This window comes from Chrysemys picta, chromosome 8 (assembly GCF_011386835.1).
Source record: "Chrysemys picta bellii isolate R12L10 chromosome 8, ASM1138683v2, whole genome shotgun sequence".
NCBI classification, from domain to species: domain Eukaryota; kingdom Metazoa; phylum Chordata; order Testudines; family Emydidae; genus Chrysemys; species Chrysemys picta.
The window spans coordinates 98,602,718-98,624,577 of record NC_088798.1 but is presented as its reverse complement, the minus strand read 5'-3'; the positions used below and the strand labels follow the sequence as shown (position 1 = coordinate 98,624,577).

Genomic DNA, 21,860 nt, shown 5'->3' with positions numbered 1-21,860 from the left:
TTTGGGTTTCAAGGATGTTTGTTTTAGTGTAATTACTTTTGAGCACCGGTTGGCCTGCTATTTTTGTCAAAATGTCTGTCTTTTACTTTTAGCTGTACTAAAATACATATTGTTTGCTTGCACCCAGCTTACCAACCAATCCAAATCGTTCTGTATCAGTGACCAGTCCCCTTAATTATTTACCATACTCATAGATTCATAGACCAAACTCTCCATTAATGTTGACTGTCCTTGCTCATAATTAATATTGCTATTATAACGGTGCACATCATGCACAAACATATTTTTGCACACAGCTATTGCTTGATGCCTGGGGCAAAGTTGTGGATTTGTGCGCTGACTTAGCTGTGTTCTGCTGATCAAAATTATTATGAGCCCCATCTCACTCCCACTGAAGTCAGTGACAAAAGGACTTGAGATGAACACTGGGGATCTGATTCTTCTTAAAAAGCAAATGCAGGAAATTAGCAAGATCCATACTTGTTCACCCAGACCATAAATAGATGCTGTGACATTAGTACCTGCAATACAGTATGGCAGACATAACTGTAGTAGTTAGGGGTACTGCCTCTTTGAAGTACATATGCAAGGGAGTTGTTATTGATCATGCAGGTAACAATGCATCCCTTTTACCTACCTGCTGCGTAAGCAGAATATCTGGGGAATGCTAAAAGCAAGCAACAGTTGGAGTCTCCTTCAATTCTCAACACTGTTAAACCATTTTAGAGCTGAAAACGTTTTGAGGATCATTTTCAAGCTACCATGATAATGCTTGAGAGCAATTCAATAAAAATGCCTTATGCATAATATTGTAATGACAATGTATAACTGTTGTTTAGATATAGGCATATAAAGTATATATTTATGTTGGCATATTTGGATCCAGGTGACAGATAAATATGTATTTGAACAAAAGGAAATGAAACATTAATCTTTTGTCCTTCTAGAGGCAAATTATACTGTGTGTCATGAGTTCTTGGAGCTCTGAGACATGAATTGGAGCCAATTTGGTCTTTTGCTCGTATGTGCCTAACTTCCTCGTTTTTTAATTCAAAGTAAAAAATGGTCACAATAAATCTATTTATATTAAGGCTTCATACTGTTGCACATCACTGTAATATCTGAGCACCTTTCACGTAAAAAATAGATTAGCAGTAATGAAGTCCCTAGTGAGACCACTATCATGCTGACCAGTAGTCTCCTTGTATTCCCCCATCTCTCCATCTAAATGTCTCTAGTCTTACACGGAGACTGTAAGCTCTTTGGAACAGGAACCATCTTTTTGTTCTGTGTTTGTAAAGCACATAAAAGTGGGGTCCTGGTCCATGACTAAAGCTCATAGGCACTATGGTAATAAAATAAAATATTAAAATAGTAATAATAAACGAAAATGTGAACAGGATTTTGGCCTCGCTATGAAACAGGCAGTGAGGGAACCCAGTGTCAGACACTGAAAAGTAGGTTCCAGCCTGCTGTAAAACTGCAATAATCAGAACTCTTTGATCCTATTGATATTACTAATGCACGTGTCAAGGGAGACAGCTACAACAAGAAGTCCCCTGCAATAGTAAAGTCTAGCTCCATTTTAAATTAAAGTCATGTTCTCTCTCTAGACTCATACAGCTTTACAAAGAAAACAGCAAGCAATCCAGAACATTCAAAGCCTAACCACATTCAGATTTATTTATACATAAATAGCAAAATCTATATGAAGAATTTCCCCTAGGAGTCATTTTAGAAGGTCCTCAAGGGGAAAATATTTAAAAAGTGACTATGAAATTATAATTTCTAATCATCCTCTACATCAGGGAGTGAATGTCAAAAAGCACTATAAAAGGAACAAGAGAAATCTCACTGTGGGCCAAAAAAAGGAAGATCTTCAATATGGGTAAAATCCTGGCCCTACTCAATGGCAACGATTCTACTGACTTCAGTGGAGCCAGGATTTCACCTTAAGATCTCCATTAGAAGTACAATATTCAGTATTGTAACTGGATGGCTTCCCATTTAAGAGCTAGGGGCCTGGGGCCAGCCAACGCCGATTACTGAAGGCACTGCTCCAGCCCACCTGTGCCACTTTAGCAGCCTTGATTGGGCCTGATGGATGAAAACTGATTCCCCTATAAAGGGCAGCAGGAAATAGAAGAGGGAGTCTCCTACAAGCAGGGCCGGCTCCAGGCACCAGCTTGGCAAGCAGGTGCTTGGGGCGGCCACTCCGGAGACGGGCGGCAGGTCCAGCTATTCGGCGGCAATTCGGCGGAAGGTTCCTCACTCCCGCTCGGAGCGAAGGACCTTCCACCGAACTGCCGCCGCAGATTGCGATCGCGGCTTTTTTTTTTTTTTTTGGCTGCTTGGAGCGGCCAAAACCCTGGAGCCAGCCCTGCCTACAAGAAAGACCTAGACAGTAGGGGAATTAAGAAGTCAGAGCCAGGAGTCTTAATTCAAACCAGGTAAAGCCTGGGAGTGATTCTGAATTGTGACCCAGGTCTAGGAAGTAGGGCTGGGGACGCCCTACCTAAGTGGAGAAACACATTGAACTGGAGTTAGGATCTGGAAGCCCAGTGTGTAAGGACTAAATAAATTGGACCCCAGAAGGGGAATGTTTTAATTACCTCTGGACTGTGTGAGGTAGTAAGGGTCCTTGAAGAGAGGAACAGAAGCAGGGTCCTGCAGAGTGACTTCTAGCTGTAAGGGAGTGCTCAGGAGGCAGCTGACCCTGCTACAAGCATCATGTGATACAATGTTTAGGCCTTGATTAAAGTCAATGGGAGTTTTGCTTGTGCAAGAACTCTAGGATTGGACCGTAAGTCAATTATGCTCAATCAGGGGTCGGCAACCCACGGCACGCGAGCCGATTTTGAGTGGCACTCATCTCCCCTGATGCAGTCCCGGCCCTCAACCCCTCCCCCCCCCCGCTCTCCCCTGCGGGGGCAGGAGGCAGAAGCTTGGTTCTGCAGCAGCCAAGCTTCCCCTGTCCCCCACTTCTTCCCCCAGCGTGGTGCTTTCCTGCCCCGCCTCCTCTCCGTCCCTGGCCAATCAGCTGATGGCCCTAGCAAGGGGGAGGGGGAAGAGCGTCACCGTGCACACAGCTCCGTAGAGGAGGCAGAGAGAGGTAGGGACGGAGCCTCGGGGAAGGGGGTGGAACAGGGCATATCCCTTCCAGCCCCCTGCCATGAGACACTCAGGGCAGGGGGCTGGGAGCATCCCCACGAGCCGAGCACCCCAGCCCTCTGCCCTGATCCCCAACACACACACAGCCTTCTGCCCTGCACCCCCATACCCCCAGCCCTCTACCCTGAACCCCCCCACGCTCAGCCTTCTGCCCTGCACCCCCATGCCCCCAGCCCTCTGCCCTGAACCCCCCCCACCCCAACACACACCCAGCCTTCTGCCCTGCACCCACACACACACCCAGACCTCTGCCCTGAACCCCCCACACCCCAACACATACCCAGCCTTCTGCCCTGCACCCCCACAGCCCCAGCCCTCTGCCCTGAACCCCACACACACACACAGCCTTCTGCCCTGAACCCCCCACCGCAACACACACCCAGCCTTCTGCCCTACACCCCCCACACACACCCCAGCCCTCTGCCCTGACCCCTGAAACACCCACCCCCAGGTCTGGGGTCCCGGCCGCAGGCCCTACTCAGCCCGCTGCCAGCCTAGGTGAACAGAACCCCAGGCTGGCAGCGAGCTGAGCAGGCTGGTGGTGTAAGATCAGCATTTTAATTTAATTTTAAATGACGCTTCTTAAACATTTTGAAAACCTTGTTTACTTTACATACAATAGTTTAGTTATACAATATAGACTTATAGAAAGAGACCTTCTAAAAACGTTAAAATGTATTACCGGCACGCGAAACCTTAAATTAGAGTGAATAAATGAAGACTCGGCACACCACTTCTGAAAGTTTGCCTACCCCTGTGCTAAACCATAAACCAGGGGTGGGCAAACTACGGCCAGCGGCACTGCTGGCACCACGCCCTTGCGGACCCCGGGCAGGGGGGCAGAGGGCTCCATGTGTTGCCTCCAGCTACCACCCCCCGCAGCTCACATTGGCCGGGAACGGGGAACTGTGGCCAATGGGAGCTTCAGGGGAGGTACCTGGAGGCGCGGCAAGGGCAGCACACGCGGAGCCCTCCGCCCCCCCCACCCTTCCCAGGGGCTGCAGCGCTTCCAGGAGTGGCGCGGGGCTGGGGACAGGGCAGGAAGGGAGCCTGCCCTGGCCCCAGTGCACACCGCTGCCACCCCAGAGCCGCTTGAGGTAAGCGGTGCCAGGCTGGACCCCGAACTCCTCCTGTACCCTGCCCCCCAACCCCCTGCCCTGAGCCCCCTCCCACAGTCTGCACCCCTCCTGCACCCCTACCCTGAGCCCCCTCCTGCACTCTGCACCCCAACCCCCTGCCCTGAGCCCCCTCATACAGCCCACACCCCTCCTCTGCCCCAATCCCTTGCCCTGAGCCCCTTCCTGCACATCGCACCCTCTCCCACACCCCGCACTCCCTCCTGCACCCCGGCCCTACATACAATTTCCCCACTCAGATGTGGCCCTCGGCCCAAAAAGTTTGCCCACCCCTGCCATAAATACACAGGCAAGGCACCCAAAGGTCACATGTAACAGCAGAACTTTCACTTTTAGGTCATGGTGAAGGAAGAACTATGGTCACTATAGAACTAGAGGCTGTATACCATATTAACAGTAAAATTTGTTCAGAGAAGCTTCTAAATGTACAAAGAATTTACAACTATAGTAATATTTCAAATGCACACTCCTTCCACCCAGTGTTTGTGGTGCTGCACAAGCAGGTTAAAATAGAGTAGTCAACAAAACACCTTCATGAAAGCATCATGGGAACCAATGACCGTCACGAATAGGTGTAGCACAATATGCATCCAAACCAAAAAGTCACATTCTTCTTACTAAGCATTTCACCACATTCAGCAGCAAAATGGGTCTACCAAAATCCCTCCATTGCAAACCTGTTTCACAAATACCAGCTTCAATCATCACTAACTGAGGGAGGATTCATTTATAGCCAATTCTTTCTGTGACTTTCCCCAACCTACTAACATCTCTCCTATCTGGATTACACCTCAGCCAGCTAGACCTCAGCCAAACCCCAACCTCCTGTAGACACTGACTCATCTACAATGGAGTTATACAGCTGACTGTCATCTGTATAACCTATACACTTTATCCCATTTTTCCTTACTAACCATCCTCACAGCTTTGTATATGTGTTGAACCAGAAGCTGGGTCCAAACATAACCTGTGGTAGCCTGGGGAAGGGAGTCTGAAGACTGCAGATATTACCATAACTGCTTTACCAGGACCTGCTTGATTATCTATCCAAAAGCCAGGAGATTCAGTGTTACCTGAGAGCTAGCTGGTGAAATCATCATAATTATGGATCCATTTCTTGACTAGAGATCTTACCTGCTTGAGAACACCCCTGGCACCCAACTCTCAGAAAGAGGTAGTGACTGTATCACTGCTGACCTTTAGCACCCAGGAGGGATATTCAGTGGCCTCCTGAAATGTCACAGACACTTCAGGGAAAGACATTGGCCATAAATCAAACAGAGAAGACGCTGCATTTGTCCCCTCAAGACACTGCCCTGCAATAAGTGTCATGCAGATTCATCTTAATTTGAATGCTTTCAATCTCTTCTGTTCTCTTTGTTTAAAATACAGAACAACCCAAGCAAAAACATACACACACACGTGCAAACAAGAAACAGCAACAACAACAAATTCACCTAGATATGACTTATCTACTCCTGTCCTTCCCCAGTGAATAAATGTCCTGCTCTTACTCTCACTGAATTTCCCATTGGCAAACTCCTTTAGATTTCACTTAGGAACAGCATGAGGTCCATAGCATTTAACCACAAATACCTGAATTCCACAAGATCACTTTAAAGATCTCTGTAGACAATAAATTTCAGGCTCCAAGGATATCAGTAAAGCAACTTTCACAAGCATCAAATGTTCAGTTTACAAAATAGTTAATGGGTTTCAGGGGAAACTAGCACAATAAAAACACTTGAATAGGCCGTGCAGTGACCCATTCAACAAGTAAAGTAAGCAGCCTTTTTAAGTGAAGTTGGACCTAATCTGAAAGCTAGAGATGATTAAAGAAAATCTCTCACCAGCACATCACAAGGTCAGTAATGTGTAAACAGATTTTTGGAAGAGCTGTGTCACTCATAATTAATTCAAAAGAGATGGCATTTCTATTTTCTTTTTTGTTTAGTAACAAAAGACAAGGCAGCCCCTCCATAAATATGAAAGGGCTGTATTTCAAAGTCTAAACTCCTCAAACTCTACTCCCACCATAACATCAAATAATAATACTTAGCATTTACCAGACATCTGCTTGAATGATTGAACTCTGGCCACAGTCCCAACCCTATGGTCTTCTCTCCATACCCAATGAGATCTGAATGAAAACAAAAGAAATATTAAGTCAATAAAACATTCATTACCTAATGTAATGCTTCTAAAACCTTTAATGGAATTTTTGAATGGCTTTGTGGACATACTGACCAAAATAGAAGTCATCATATCAGATTTGAACTATTCATATGCTCAGGATGAGATCTGGTTAATCAGAGGAAGCAGTATGTAATTCACTGGTGTGCGTATCTACAAGTCTCCCTCTGTGCCCAGTTCACAGAAGATAGGAGCATGTTACAGCATCAGCTACAGCACTTTAGCTCAAGATATAGTAGTTCATGCTTTTAACTTTACAGGTCCCCAGTGTGTCATCCAAGATGGTAGTTGTCACAATTACTCAAGCTGGACCAGACACAGTTAACACCCCTTTAACATCCTGAGTTTAAGATTCATTACTCCATTTTACAGATAGGGAAACTGAGGCATGAAGCAGTTACATGACTTGCCCAAGATCACAGTAGTTAGTGGCTGCATCAAGATTAGAACCCCAGATATCCTGAATTCCAATCAATGGCCCCACCAGCCCACCAACTCCTGTGTGCAACAGCTCTTCTTGACATTGCTGTGTTTATAGGCAGGAATAATTCATTATACATTATCAAATTCCAGACTGTAAAATTCCATGCTGGAATTGACAAAAGTATTTTATTTATTTTACTGGCCTTCTCACTGGCCAACAAAAAGCATGCTGCATACCTTGGAAGAGCAGTCAGAAAGGAAAAGGAAAACAATTTGCCCCATTTGGGACACAGAAGAGCATAATTTATTTTTAAGAGTCTTATTCTTACTTTGAAACAGGATAGAGCTTTCACAGAACCTGACTTAGAAATGCCAAACTATCACAAATATAAATAAGAGATTGACACAGACATGGGGAACTGGAATATTAATTATCATTGGCAGGATAGTTCTAAACACAGAAGACAGCCTGTTTTAAAATCTTTATTGGTACTGCAGAAACATAGAAGAATGATGGAAAATCTCTGGAGAATATAGCAATTTCCATAACTTTTTGATGTTAATTACAACTGTTATGACAGATCATCTAAAGTTGGGGGGGGGGGTGTTCTCAGCTCATGATAACTGTGATTTGACAGAGACTCAAGGTGCAAGAGGAACATTGGAGGGTGGGGGGGAATAGTCCAAAGTTTGAATGTCATCTTGAATACTTGTATCCAAACTTGCTAGAGCTTTTCAAAATTCCATACCATCCAGCTCAAAGAGCCTTCCCCAAACCTCCAGTACCCATCTTCACTAAGAGAAGTCAGACTGAAGTTCATAGTGCAGCGTATATTCTGTTTTAAAAAGAACTGCTCTGTCCTTTACGTTCACAATAATTTGAGAAGTGGGAATGTTTGGGAGTAAGGCCTTTTATTTAATTCTTGCCTATTTCTGAGTCTAGCTCCTTCCTCCTTTTCCTCCCACAGTACTTTTCTTTAAATAGTCAAAGTGTTGTGGAGTTGACGGTGGGATTCATAAAGGTATTTAAGTGCCTAAACCTGAGATTTAGGTGCCTAAATCCCAGCTTTAGGCTCCACTGCAAACCACAAAACTCTTGTCAAACCCTGGAGGTGCCTAAACTCACTTGGCACCTAAGTTTTCAGGGTAAAAATTCCCTTGGCCCCCCTGCCTAGAGAGAAGCACGTGCACTGTTGCCTCCCAGTGGGCTTCCAAACTCGTATATCCCACCTATTCCCCTGAGCAATTCACAAACCACAAGAAGGTAGGCATTCATTGAGTGTGAGGCCCAATCCAGTAGGCTGCCTACCGGATTGGGTCCCATTCAAAACCCAGCTGATGGAGGATGAAGAGGTGGTGGTCCGAATGCCCACCTTATAACTTTTACCCCAGTGGTTAGAGCACTCACCTAGGATGTGGGAGACCCACATTCAGTTACCCCCTCTGCCTGAGAGGGAGAAAGGATTTGTACAGGGGCCTCCCACCTCTCAGGAAAGTGCTCTAAGCACTGAGTTATAGGATACGCTGATGTGTATTCTTCTTATTGAAGCTTGCCACTGTGGACAAATGAGTGATTGGAGCAGGGGAACTGCACCACCGTCTCCTACCTCCCAGGCAGGTGCCCTAACCAATTCAATAACAATTTAAGTATTGAATCCACAGTGGAACAGGCATGAGAGGGTTATGCTGCCTCTTACTGGACACTTGTCAAGAACTACACTCTCTGACCCTCAGTGGCTTTCATTACAGGCTCACTGCAAAAATATTTTAAAATCTATGTATCTAATCCTATCTAATAGGCATTTGTATGATGCCCAGATTATCTAAGTATCATTCTGATGGATCAGTCAGATTTTTGTAGGGAGCTTCTAATTGCTAAATATCTAAAGATTTATTTGTTTGACACTCATTGACTATTATTTCAAAACCTTCCTGCTCCCACAAGAAGCTATGGATGTGCCATCTCAAACTGTGATTTCATCACATCCCACCCCCTAAGGCCTTGATCCTGGAAATACTTATGCACATGCTTAACTTTACTAATAGTCCCAGTAAGGACTGTGAGAAATAATAGCGGGACTGCTCCCAATAGTAAAGTTAAGCACGTTTGTGTTTGCAGCATCAGGACTTAAGTTTTGGTCAGGTCTGCATTTGGATGAAAGATTTCTAGGGAACCAAGAGCAAGAGTGTTGGTGGTTCAATATTTGGTACTTCTTCCTATGAAAATTCTGTACTGAATCTGGGAGGAAAGACAATTTTATGGTCAAAGCCAAGGATTGGGAGTCAGGAGATATTTACAGATTTGCATTTGCATTCACAGATCCACTACAGACTTCCTCTCTGATCTTGAACAAGCCCTTCAAACTCAGTTTCTCCATCTGTAAAATAGGCCTAACACTACTTACTTACATGACAGGAATGCTGGGAGGATTAATTTAATAATGTTTCTAAACTGATTTCAGACTTTTATATGGAAGTCTATGGAAAGGAAAGGTATTATGAACTTCTTTATTATTAATAAACCATATCCCAGAGAAGATATAAAATCGAAGTCTATCTTGATCACTAACTTCTCTTAATACTAGCAAAATTCCATCTTGGTTTATTACATTCTCCCTCGCTAAATTCATTTTTTGTAAATGCAAAAAGAATCCAGCATCAGTAACCTATTACTTTAAAGAAGACCAAACGAGAGCTCTTCTTTCTAGAGACAATTTTAAAGCATCTCTATTTACTGTAAATTTTTATATTGTTTACAATTGTTTGCCTTTTCATTTCAGTGGATGTCCCGTTGATCTTGTATTATGAGAGGGTAAATAAAAACACATATTTTACTTTCTCTATACCATTCATTATTTTGTATACCTCTATAGACTATCGTGTCACCCCCCGTTAATCTGCTCTCTTAACTGAACAGACCTTTTCCATTGCTTCTCCTTTGGAAGATTTTCCAAACCTCTAATAATTTTTATTGCCCTTCTCTAGACAACTTCCATGGATTTTTTTAAAATGAAGTGTCTAGAAGCGGACACAACAATCAAGATGAGAGGACACCATCAATTTGCATTGTCCTTAAAATATTTTCCATAATTATCCATCCCTTTTTGATCACTACTAAAAATTTTAATGAGCTAACCATGGTGACACAGAGGCTTTTTTATTGAGTAATTAATGCAGAACCCAGCAATACGTATAAATAGTTCAAATTGTAAGACCCAACATACATCACACCAAGCACTTGCCCGCAGTGAATTTCATATGCCAACATGTCATCTAATCTCCTAGCTTTATTAGGGTCTTGACATTCTTCACAGTATTTTTGAGTATGGAGCAGGGGTTCTCAGCCTGCCGCTTGCAGCCCACAGCTGCAGTCCATGTGACATCCTCAGGGCCAACAGGTAGTGTGTGAATATATATATAGTGTGGATGTAACACAGAGAGAATTGCATCTGCGGCCCACAATGGTAAAGAGGTTGAGAACCATTGATTTAGCGCAACCCAAATAATTGTGTGTGACCTGCAAACTTGACCCTTTCATCGGTCACCCTCATTCCAGGTCATTAATCTAGTTTTTAAGCCAAGCTCTAGCAGGATTCTTGAAGGCATCTTATTATTAATCTACTTCTGCCCTGAAATCTGACCATTGATTGTTCATCTTTGGGCCTGGTTCTCTCCCACTCGCGTAAACCAGGAGCCCTGCCCCTGACTTTAGTGCCGTTACAGGTGTCAAACCAGAGGAAGGGAGAGCAGGGTCGGGCGGTTTGGTTTTATCGCTGAGCCCCCAGGAGGGAAGCTGAGCGCCCGGGGATTGCGGAGGCCCCAGCCCTGCGCCTGACCCGGGCCGGGCATTCCGCTCGCAGCGGTCCCGGGGTAGGTTCGGCTGGGCCTCCCCGCTCCCCGGCACCGCCTGGGCAGCGGCCACCGACCTGCCGGTTTCCGCTCGCGGGGCGGCTTTGCCGGGTCGGTGTCTGCTGGACGCAGGGCTCGGGCGGCGGGGCCCGGATATAGTGTCTGGAGTAAGCTGGCCCCAATTCAAGGGGGCCTCTCAGCAAAGGGGCTCGTACCCCCCCATGAGCCCGAGCTCGGGTGGGGGGAGGGGCTCTGCGCCCCGCTGCTCGGAGGCGGCTGCGGTAAAGCACAGCCACCTGGGCCGAGATCTTCCAGCGCAGTCGAGTGTGCAGGTCAGAGCGGACTTGCTTGGGCCGCTCTAGCCTGACGCTTCCGGGCGGGGGGGGGGGAAGAGTCGGTGGTAGCCACTTCCGGTGCGCGCTGCATTGTGGGTCAATGGTAGCCGGGATGGTGGGGGAGGTGGAAGAAGCCGAGGCCGAGTTTCCTGAGCGGTTCCGCTCCTACTCGGAGAACGAGAGGCACTGGCAGGCCCGCCGCGAGTTCATCCTGCGGAACCTGCCCCCGGACTGGGTGGAGGAAGCGCCATGGCCCGCTGGCCGCATCGACCATCTGCTCTCGCTCTCCATGGTGTGGGCCAACCACCTCTTCCTGGGCTGCAGGTGGGGGGCCAGAGAATCCCCCCCCGGTTGCAGGTGGGGGGCAGTGAATCCGCCCCTGACCCCGCCGCCACCCCCCCCCCCCCGTTGCAGGTGTGTGTGGGGGGGGCAGTGAATCCGCCCCTGACCCCGCCGCCGCCCCCACCCCCCGTTGCAGGTGTGTGTGTGGGGGGGGGGCAGTGAATCCGCCCCTGACCCCGCCGCCCCCCCGTTACAGGTGGGAGGCCAGTGATCCTCCCCTCTCGGTTGCAGGTGCGGCCTAGTGAGTGACCCATCCCGAACCTGTAGAGAGCTGGAGGGAGGTTCCACCCCCCATCCCCCAAGTGCAGCCAGCTCTCTCTGCGGGCAGAGGCAGCCCACTGAACCCACCCCCGGGCTAAGGTGGAGAGTCCTTGGGAGAGGGTCAGCTGCTCTATCCTGCCTCCGTCATTCTCCTTCCCCTGCCTACACAGTAGGTTAGTACACGGAGAGACCCCTGTACACTCCCTTCTCCAGCCATCAGCGCGCCTCCTGGGTCTGAACGTCTCCGAGCTCCCCGTCGCGGCTGAAAAGGGGTGGGCGGGTTTACCTGGAGGTAACTAACGTATGTGAGCAACCCCCAGGGAAACGCACAGTGAAGACAGCACGAAGGCACTTCAGTTTTACCACATCAAGGCAAACTTGCTGAGATCAGCTCCAGGAGGGGGGGAGAGTTTATCTTGCTGTAGAACTAAAGCACCTTTTGTCTTCAGTGTGTGTTTACCTCGGGATAGCTCACACGCATTAGTTATCACCAAATTAAAAAAACAACAACAAAACACTTCTGGTTTTTTAGTGGTCCTTGCCTTGTTAAATTTAGTTAATGCCTCTCAGGTTAGCCTAGCTCCAGTGAGAGCATCACATTGCAAAACAACACATTGCAGCACCAAGTGACTGGATTAGCATACAGCTGAGTTAGCACTGCATTATGAGCTCCAGTGTTAGTAGGATCTAAATTTCAATATGCACCCCAAAGTTGAAAGCACCCCTTAACTTGAGCTGAAGATGTGTGTGTATATACAGAAGTCTGGTTAGAGGCGATGCTTGAGTTACATCTTAAGCTAACACTGTAGGGAAAACTTTTGATCTAAACCCTACAACCATGACCAGCATTGCTGTGTCTGTGTAAATGTGCAAAAGGTTATGTTATTAAGTTGTATAACTTTGGTTTCAACACTGTGCTGCTGCAGAACTAGTATGGAACACCTGTGCACAAAAACTATATGTATTTAAATTTTGATAGACCCACACAGGTTGAGAGATGACTGTTTCATTCAGCTTTATAACTGATCTGAACATATTGAGACATTTGAGGGTTAGTTTTATAATACAGTGCACTGCAGTTTCTTAATGTGGGATCGGTAATTTTTCACAGGCATTTATCTTTATTATAGTTACAGCAAAGACCTTTTAGACAAGGTAATAGAAATGGCTGAGGGGATTGAAGTTGAAGATGTACCACATTTTACTACACGTGATGAAATAATGAAAAAGGTAACTATTCAGTTTAGAATTTCAGAATTTGCTTTGTGGGGATGATACTATGTCAAATTTCCAGGTTTGTGCGATGTACAGAACCAATAAGTCTCAAGAAAAGTATGCCAAGTACTTGTTCCTAAGAGTTCTGCTTTACTACTCTAAAATTCTCTCCTCTCATTCTTGTGCTTCTTACAGCGTTCTTAATAACAACATCCCAGAAGAATATTACACATGGATCAGTTATACATTGGTGGTGGAGCTACTAGCATATTTGCAATATTTGCTTTTCAGTTTTTGTTACTAAGGAAATGTTGGTCAAATATATTTCTACAATTTATTAAAAAGCATTTTTATTATCCATTCTGCTAATTGGAAACCACTAATTTCATTTTTACGTATTTCACTGGAAGAATTGTTATCACCAGCTTTGCAAGTGCTATGTACTCTAAAAAGTACTGTGATGAGAAGCTAATTCCCAGAGGATTAAGGCCCCAATCCTGATACACTAGTGCATCTGCTTAACTTTAAGCATGTAAATAGTCCCATTGACTTTAGGAACTACTTATGTGCTTAAAGTTAAGTACATATGCTGGTGTTTGCAAGATCAAGGCATTAATCTTATCTGGCTGGGTTGTGGGTGAGCTGGAATGCTTGTATATCTCTCTTACAACTAGATGAGAAGTAGAGCTATAAATGAAAGTACTGTGACAACCAAGTACTAAAACCCCAAAACAAACTAGTAAACCCCTGTGCCATAGAAACAGCTGCCTGTTGTTTTCAGGCAGAGTTTGAATCATTGAATTTAAATTATGGCTCCGTTTTTTTTAACTCAATTTAGCATCTCTCTCTCTCTCTCTCTCTTCCCCCCCCCCCTTAGGAAAAGACAAACAAACAAATAATGGTAACAGCTTCCCAAGAGGAGAAGCAATTGAAATCGCTTCTCTTTTAGACAACATTTAGAGGCCTTAAGTAGATATGCAGCTGTCCTTCATGTTGATTTTGGAAGCTTTATTTTCCACACTCAAAGCCTATTAATATGACTCTAAATACTTTTGGTGGTGTTAAATGAGGCACTGTGAGAGTACAAAAAGTGTCTTCTCATGAATAAATGGTTCCAAATTGTTATATTCTGAAAATGGGGGTCATTTTTGGTGTCATTATTGGAGATCTCCTGTATTTTTATCATTTTTTAGGATAGCAAACTCCTAAGTGAGCAGTTACTGTGAGATAACTGGGATTTTAAAACATAGCCATTAAAATTATGTATATGATTTGTTTGTTCACTTAGTTGTTTAACACTTTTTGGATATATAAGCAGGTGAAGAGGGGGTTCCAAATCTTATTAAATGACATTTTTATATGGTTAAGCTGAAAATACTTCGGCTTTTATCTCCCAAAGTTGGTTCTGGGCTTTACAGGGAGTTAAAATGCAATCTAAACAATTTGGATTATTAAAATCTAGTTGCTTGCAAAATCACTTGAAATTTCAAGACCAAGCTCTGTATGTGTGCGTGTGTGCGCACGTGCACAGGGATGCACTTTTATTCTTATTTAATGGGGATTATATAAAACTATTCCTTGAAAACTCTACAAGAAGTTACACTAGGATGTAATAAAGTAGGTTTTGTGTAAGTCTTGTACTCTATTATGCTAAGGAAATCCTCTAAAGCTAATGTAGGTACAAGTCAGTGTGAGTTCTTCATGCTGTTTAAAAGTAGGTTAAATCAGAATGTAAATTTTCATTCAGTGGCAAAGAATGCTGAGCAGGTTGTTTGTTTTACTTTCTTGGCGGCCGTATTTTTACAGTTGCAGAGTGTTACATTCAGAAATGAATAAAGTTCAGATCCCATAATTACTTTATTCAGCACTACAGCCAAATTTGAAAATTGTTCTATGGGTTTTGCTATTTTAAATTTAGAACAATCTAACTATTCAAGTAACTGTATTGCTAACTGTTTGGGGAGTAAGATTTTATTTTAAGTATTTTGATTATTGTCAGCAGATGTAAACTAAATATGCTCTGCCTTATGGAGAACAAGAAATAGATACTAGTTGTATTCTACAGAATTTTCTGTTGCAAGATATCAAGTACTTGTATCTTCTTTCTACCTATTATTTCACTGGAGTAAAAATTCAGGTATCATTTGCTTTCACTACCATGAGCATTTCCCTATTACAAATACATAACTTGTTTTCTCTTTATTTTTAGCATCAACATTAATACGTGCGAAGAAGAGGTCTCAAATTTTTGCCATAATACAAGATCAGTTTATGTGGAGGACCCAGTGTTAATTGAACATACTGTTTCTAAAAGGACTACCTATGCTGTACCCTAGGGAAAGGATTTTTTTAAAAACTTTGTGCCATTATGATGATGGACATCCACTTCCAAAGCTTTTTAAAATGACAGAATCAGATTTTTTAAACAATTTTACAACTCATTGATTCATAGAGCAAAGAAAAAGATATGATGGACTGTATTTTCCCCTTTCACATGAAGACAGGGAAGAGCAATAACTCCCAGAAAAGGGGGGGGGACGGACTGGGGAGCTGCAGCATCCCCTCTTGTTTGAGTACAATTCTGTGTAATGACCAATGAGTCCAATTTAGGATGAGAGGCCATGGGGAATACTTGCCTCAAAGCACACACCCACTTAGGAAAACAGGATCTTACACTTCACTCTCAGTTGAAAGTAAGGGGAATTTATAAGGGTGTTTTGACCATTGACTAATATTATAGTTACCCAGGTTTCATTCTGTGTAACAGGAGAAAGGGAGGGCATGGTGCACAAAGTGGTCATTACTCTGCTCTTCCCCTTCTCCTATATGCAACTTAGATGGGTCTGTGGTGATGGCAAATGTCCCAATTAGCTGATTTTCCCCTTTGCATGCCTGCATGACTTTTCCCCAGAGTTTCTCTCTACTGCAGGGGAACCCTAGGAGTCTAAAAGTAACACAGAATATTCTCTCTTTTAAAAGTCTTTATTTTTAAGTGTTTTATGCCACATTTTTAAAGTCTTTAGAAGGCCTAATAACTGTCCATTCAGTCACTAGAATGAAAATTTCAATCATGAAATCTGGATAACTCTCTTTTGAATTTTAGCAATAAAACCATGTTCCTTTCATGTAAAGTGAATTCCCTCTCTTGAAGCTTTATTTAGATAAAACATATCTACTGCTGTTCTGTCAGGATCTGATCCAAAGCCCATTGGAATCAAGGCCCCAGAATGCTTTAGATTAGTAATCTTCCAAATGAATAACAATTGCCATAGATTTGTTCACATGTATCTTGTAATCTCTGGGAAATGTCAGGGGAAATGCTGAAGGTTTCATCTGAACAGAGGCTTAAATAGCATAAGTGCCAGACCAGTAATCAGATCAGTTACCAAAAGCATTGCCTCCATTGATAAATTGCCTTTCTGGAAAGCCTCTTCCAATCACCATGGAGTTACAGTAGCCATTTCATAAATGAGGTCAAGATCCTTTGTGCTCTGGACCTAAACAATGGGTTTTGTGGTACAGCAGACTGAACATTCTGCAGTAGCTTTATTTACATTTAAAACTGAATGTTTTATTGCATTAAATATAAAAATGAATACCATCACTACAGTAGCTTGTGTTGTTTTGATATTCAATTTATTTTGTCTGTCCCAGCATTTTCAGTATACCACAGACTGTACTGACCAGTCTATAATTGTATCATAGAAGTAATGGGAAGCTGGAGGATTTTGCATGTTGGGGTAGGGAGCGTTGGGGCTTTTAAAATCTAGATACGCAAAAGGAGGCAGTTTGGGGATTCTGGGATCAGCACATTAGCTGAATCGTTCTGCTCATTTGATCAGCAGTGAAGTTGTTAGCTGCTGACATTTAAATTATTAGTAGTTTTCAGAGCTAACACCCCACTGACATAAATGAGAATTCAAACTTCATGTTCAGGCTGCCTGAAGACTTGGGAAGACAATACATCAGTTTACACAGAGTACATGGGTATTGGTGTTAGTAGCACCACTTCTACATAGAATAACTGTTGATATTGGCAATGTGTTTTCAAACTCATGTTTTAAATCAACACACACAATCTCAAAATGCATATTTAAAAGAAAAGTTAAAGTCCTAGCCCCACTGATTTCAGTGGAGCCAGGATGTCACCCCCTATATCTGAGCTCCTATGTCTAGAGACTTGATGCAAACCTATTGGACTTGAGTCAGTAAAGTGATTGTGAATAGTGAGGGGCAGCTGGTGAGGCTGGACTCTGTAGTCCATGTCCACAAAGGTTGTGCTGGGCTGAGGGAGAGGAAGGATGACATTGTGGCTGAAGCACAGTTCTTGAAGTCAGGAGATCCAGATTCCCATGTAGCACTAGGTAAAGTCACTTCCTGTCTCTTACAGATTGGGAAACTGAGACACAAATGGGGATAGTACTTGCTCATCTGACAAGGGGATTGAGATGGTTAATTCATTGTTTGTAAACTGCTTTGAGATTCTCTGATGGAAGGTGTGGTAACAGTATAAAATAGTCTATATTAGAATTTGGTTGTTCAGGGTCAAGTTTCCTTGTGGGGAAGGGATAGATCACTGGCTGGGGGTTGTGCTGTGGTTTGAGAGAAAGAAGACTGATAACCTAGAGCCTATTGGTTCTAAAGGTTAAAAATCTCTCATATGTGCTGACACCTTGTACCCTAAATCTGAGTTTGATGTATTTTTCAGCTGTGTTAAATACAGTTTTGGATAGCAAACTTTCAACTCAACTGCGGTGTCATGATTTGCCAGTATTAACCAGACATTTTAGAAGGATATGTTGTGCTTTTTTGATTTCCAGCTGTTGCTCTGAATGTGCTTTAGACATTAGCTAATTAAGCTACTCAGTCTGAGGGGATTAAGTGACTTGGTCAAGATCTCAGGATCTGTCTACATTTAAACCACTATGGTGGCACCACTGCAGCGCGTCAGTGTAGACACTACCTATGCTGATAGGAGGAGTTCTCCTGTTGGCATAAGTTATCCACCTCCCAGAGAGGTGGTAGCTAGGTCGATGGAAGAATTCTTCTGTTGACCTAATGCTGTCTACACTAGGGTTAGGCTGGCAAAGATATGTCTGTCAGGGGTGTAGCTTTTTCCCACCCCTGAGAGAGACAGCTATGCTGGTGTAAGTTCCTGGTGTAGACCAGGCCTCAAAGAGGGCTATTGTCAAAGCTGGAAACAGAAACCAGATCTACCGACTCCCAGGCTTGTGTTCTTAACGCAATAGTTGACATACCTATGATGCTCTTGCATTTATAACATTGCATCAAAGTCATGGTATAAGTGAAGGTCCTATTGAAACAATGTAGGAAATGTTAAAATGCGGAGTGGAACAAGCTATTTACCTATTTTGTGAAGGCACAGGTACCCTCCCCTCCCCCCCCCATTGTATCGGGGGCCAAAACAAGAACAGTAGGAACTGAAGAACGTCTTTCTATTGTGTTTAAGAATCTGATCAATGTCAAGACAATAGGGAAGCAGGGGCTAGAGGGAATAAAACAGTCATGACCTAAAATGAAAAAAAAATTCTAGACATTAGTGAAGAAGCATTTACAAATTTCAAATCTCCAATGAATGGAAATGTCATTAGCCCCTCCGTGAGGCATTACCAGGCCCTCTTTATACTACTCATCCCCCATGTTTAATACAGCAGTGCTCAGCTGGGTGTAATAATAAACAGTAGATTTGGTTTATTAAGATTTACTAGAGTTCCAAGAATGCTTTGAATAATTGGAATGAGCTACCAGCTTCAACTTAGGAGGGTATCACAGGGCCAATAAAAGGAAAATCCATAATATATAGCAGAGAACTGCTGCTCTGGCCAACTGCTAACCACACTTGGATGAAATACTGAGCTGTAAAACATGTTTAAAGTGGAAGAACTGCACTCTGAAAAAGCATGCATACCTCTTAAATTAGTTTATTACAGCTTACTTTCAGCAGTTTCTATACTTATTAACTAGAGCTGATTTTCAGCCTCTCAGCTCTGTTTTGGCAGCAGAATTCTTCCCTTTGTATCATGTTCTCTCTCTTAAAGCTGGGCAGACAGCAAAAGCTTAAAGTTGTATTATAAAGGAACAGCTTCAGTTTCTTTTACAATGCCACTTTTCTGAGCGAAGGTTACACTGAGCTGCTCTATGTGCCTAAACTCTGCTTAGGACACTGTAAATGTATTGCATTGTGCCCATATTTTCCAGAAGTTAAAGTAAATGTGGGACACTAATGATATCCCCCCTCATACAGCAGCTAACAGTGTGTAGTATCACACCTGTTGTGCCCTGGCCAGAACGTTAAGGCTGCTGTACTAATTCCTCTGGCTGCCCAGCTAGGGAACCTGGTCCTCCCATTTGGTACTAAAGGACCAGAGTTCTATTTCTAATGCTGTACATAGTCTGTTTGTTAATGACTGTGGAGGCTGGGTTGGACCATAGATCATTGCAAGTGCAACACACATTACATGAAATGTTTTATTAAATGGAACTATTCAAGAACACTGACTGACTGAACATCACTGAAAGCTTTTTGTAATATGAATGTACAAAGTTTCCTGAAAGTATTTAGTACAACTAGTGAATAGGTTTGGCCAATGAGTTATGACATCAAATCAGATGCTCAACTACTTTTCCATTAATACAGTATCATTTATAAAACCTTAGAAGCCAGAAATATTAAAAAAAAAATCTAACATTTGACTTTTAAAACAAAATTTAAAGGCAAAATTTTCAAATTTGGGTGTCTATACTTAGGTGAAGACTGTCAAAAGTCATTAGTGATTTTTGGGTTTTTAACTTCATAGTTTTCATTAAGTGTTGAGAACCTCCCCTCTGAAATTCAGGTCCTTCAAAGTGCCTTGAGTTGGGCTATTCAAAATAAACTAGTCACTTTTAAAAATCTAGGCACCCTACATAAAAGTGGCTCTGCACCCAGAACTCCTTCTGAAGTCAATATGTTGGGGGCACTCAGCCCTCTTTAAAAAAACAACAACAAAACAGGTGACGTAAGTACGTCAAATTTAGACATCACACTTTTAAAGTTTTGTTTTAAATGAGCAAATAGCAGTATCTTTCACATTTCTAGAAGCAGTGAGATTTATGCAGCCCTTTGTTTTCACCAGCATAATTGATTAACCCATTTCTGGGACTGGAGTTGGGTTTTGTTGAGGGTGGCAGCCTCAGACCCAAAAGAGGAAAATCTTTTCTTTGGAAGTTTTATTTTTAAACATCTTAAAATTCTGAGAGCATGGCCTATGACATCTGGTCTGACAGTGACGGTCATAAGTGGTAATAACTGATGTCCCCCGACTCCTATTCTCACTCTTACAGTAGGGCCGGTTCTAAGTATTACAGTAAAAATATGCAGCCAATAGAGCAGGCTGACCATCACTATATATTTTACACCCACATCGTTCTTTTCATCCTGAAGTATTTACACACTATGATTCTGATCCTGTAACCATTTAGGCACACAAGTAATTTTACATATGTTAATAGTACCAGTGAAGTCACACACTCTAGTGTGTATATACATACATGGCATGACACTGCTTTTATCTACCTTTAAGAATTAAGGGTGTAAATCCAACCAGCATTTAAACCTATGGATGCAGAGAATCTATTCTAAACTACCTGACACTTAGACCACTAAGTTATTCCTTTGGAGATATCCTGCATACATACCTCCCAGAAGTGGGAGCTATATGTCAAGAACAATTGCAGGACTGGGCCCTAAGTGTTTTACAACAGTTTATTACTTTGTATGCATTTCCCAATTACTTTGGAGACTCTCTTATTAAGGAGTAGCAGCCATCTTTCGCATACAGTTTTTTGTAAATAAATACACTTTTGAATTTGGGTCATTGTTTGCACTCACTTTCTTATAAGTGGCTAGTGTTCTGCTTACCTTGGAGTTGCAGAACTACCTTGACAGTGTGTGTCCTGGACTTTGGAAACTGAACACATTGCTTCCCCAAAATATTCTTCCCTAGAGATCCCATAGGTTTCTGCCTAATCTACTCACACTTGCACCTGGCTTATCAAAAGGGAAACCTGCAGCCGAGTATATTTCTTTTCCACTAGAGGAGGTCAGCATTATTTAACAGTCATGTGACCACCTTTTTTGAAAATCATGTTTTTTATGATATTACTTATATTTTCCCTTTTTTCATGCTTCAGTAGCGATGTAGAAAGTTACAGCTGAAAAGTTGTTACTGAAGTTGGTACAGTGAGTTTAGACTAGCAACAGGGAAGGACTTTGAAGTGGGACAAAATTAAAGATCTTTATTCTACATCCTTTCAAATTACTATTCCTTTAAAACAAGATGCCGAAAGATTGAAAAACACCACCACTGTACTAATGCGCATCTTAGAATTCAGAAATATCAATTTCAAGCAACTATGAGCAATGATCTCTCAGCCAAGTCGGGAGAGAAATAGTAACTACTCTTAGGCAGTAGTTATAGTAGACAGAGGAGGGGAAGCTCTGACTGCACCAGTCAGAGAGGAGAAGTTGTAATGAACTCTATTTACCCAAGCCAGGAAAAGCTGCTGTCCCCACTCAGCACCCTAAGATTCTTAGCTAAGAACAAGTACACTGAGGTGGTTGATACTTGTCTTAGGCCCTTCAGCCCCATTTCATCCTTCCCTCCTAAAAATGGAAAGATAAGGAAGTCCTCATCCCTGTCATGACCACTTGAACAGTACTCATTTCCTCTCAACCCCAAACAGCACCTACCTGCTCTCAGCAACCATCCTGTTTTTCCTCCCAGAGCTGATCCAGATTCCATGTAAAGGAAATGTCCAGCCCCCACCTCGCTCACTGCTGCAGACCAGTGCCACCTTTCCCCTGCTATGTTGATGGAAGGAAAGGCATTTCATAGAGAAGGTTGGCTAAGAAGAGGGAGTATCCCCAAGAAGG

General features: G+C 43.2%; 2 protein-coding genes across 2 annotated transcripts in view; one reads left to right on the top strand and one right to left on the bottom strand.

Annotated features, from left to right (window-relative positions):
* Positions 1 to 11,040, bottom strand: part of JADE2 (jade family PHD finger 2) — a 226,500-nt gene extending 215,460 nt beyond the window's left edge. The window contains exons 1-2 of the mRNA XM_065555006.1: positions 10,850 to 11,040; positions 6,374 to 6,447 (exon numbers count right to left, since the gene is read on the bottom strand). The gene's annotated coding sequence lies outside the window, so the exon portion shown is untranslated. The remainder of the gene's footprint in view (positions 1 to 6,373; positions 6,448 to 10,849) is intronic.
* Positions 11,041 to 11,151: 111 nt separating this feature from the next.
* Positions 11,152 to 16,529, top strand: CDKN2AIPNL (CDKN2A interacting protein N-terminal like). The gene is made up of 3 exons (XM_005309451.5): positions 11,152 to 11,431; positions 12,841 to 12,940; positions 15,135 to 16,529. The coding sequence occupies exons 1-3, from the start codon at positions 11,208 to 11,210 to the stop codon at positions 15,144 to 15,146; spliced, it is 336 nt and encodes a 111-aa protein (XP_005309508.2). The 5' UTR covers positions 11,152 to 11,207; the 3' UTR covers positions 15,147 to 16,529.
* The last annotated feature ends 5,331 nt before the right edge of the window (positions 16,530 to 21,860 follow it).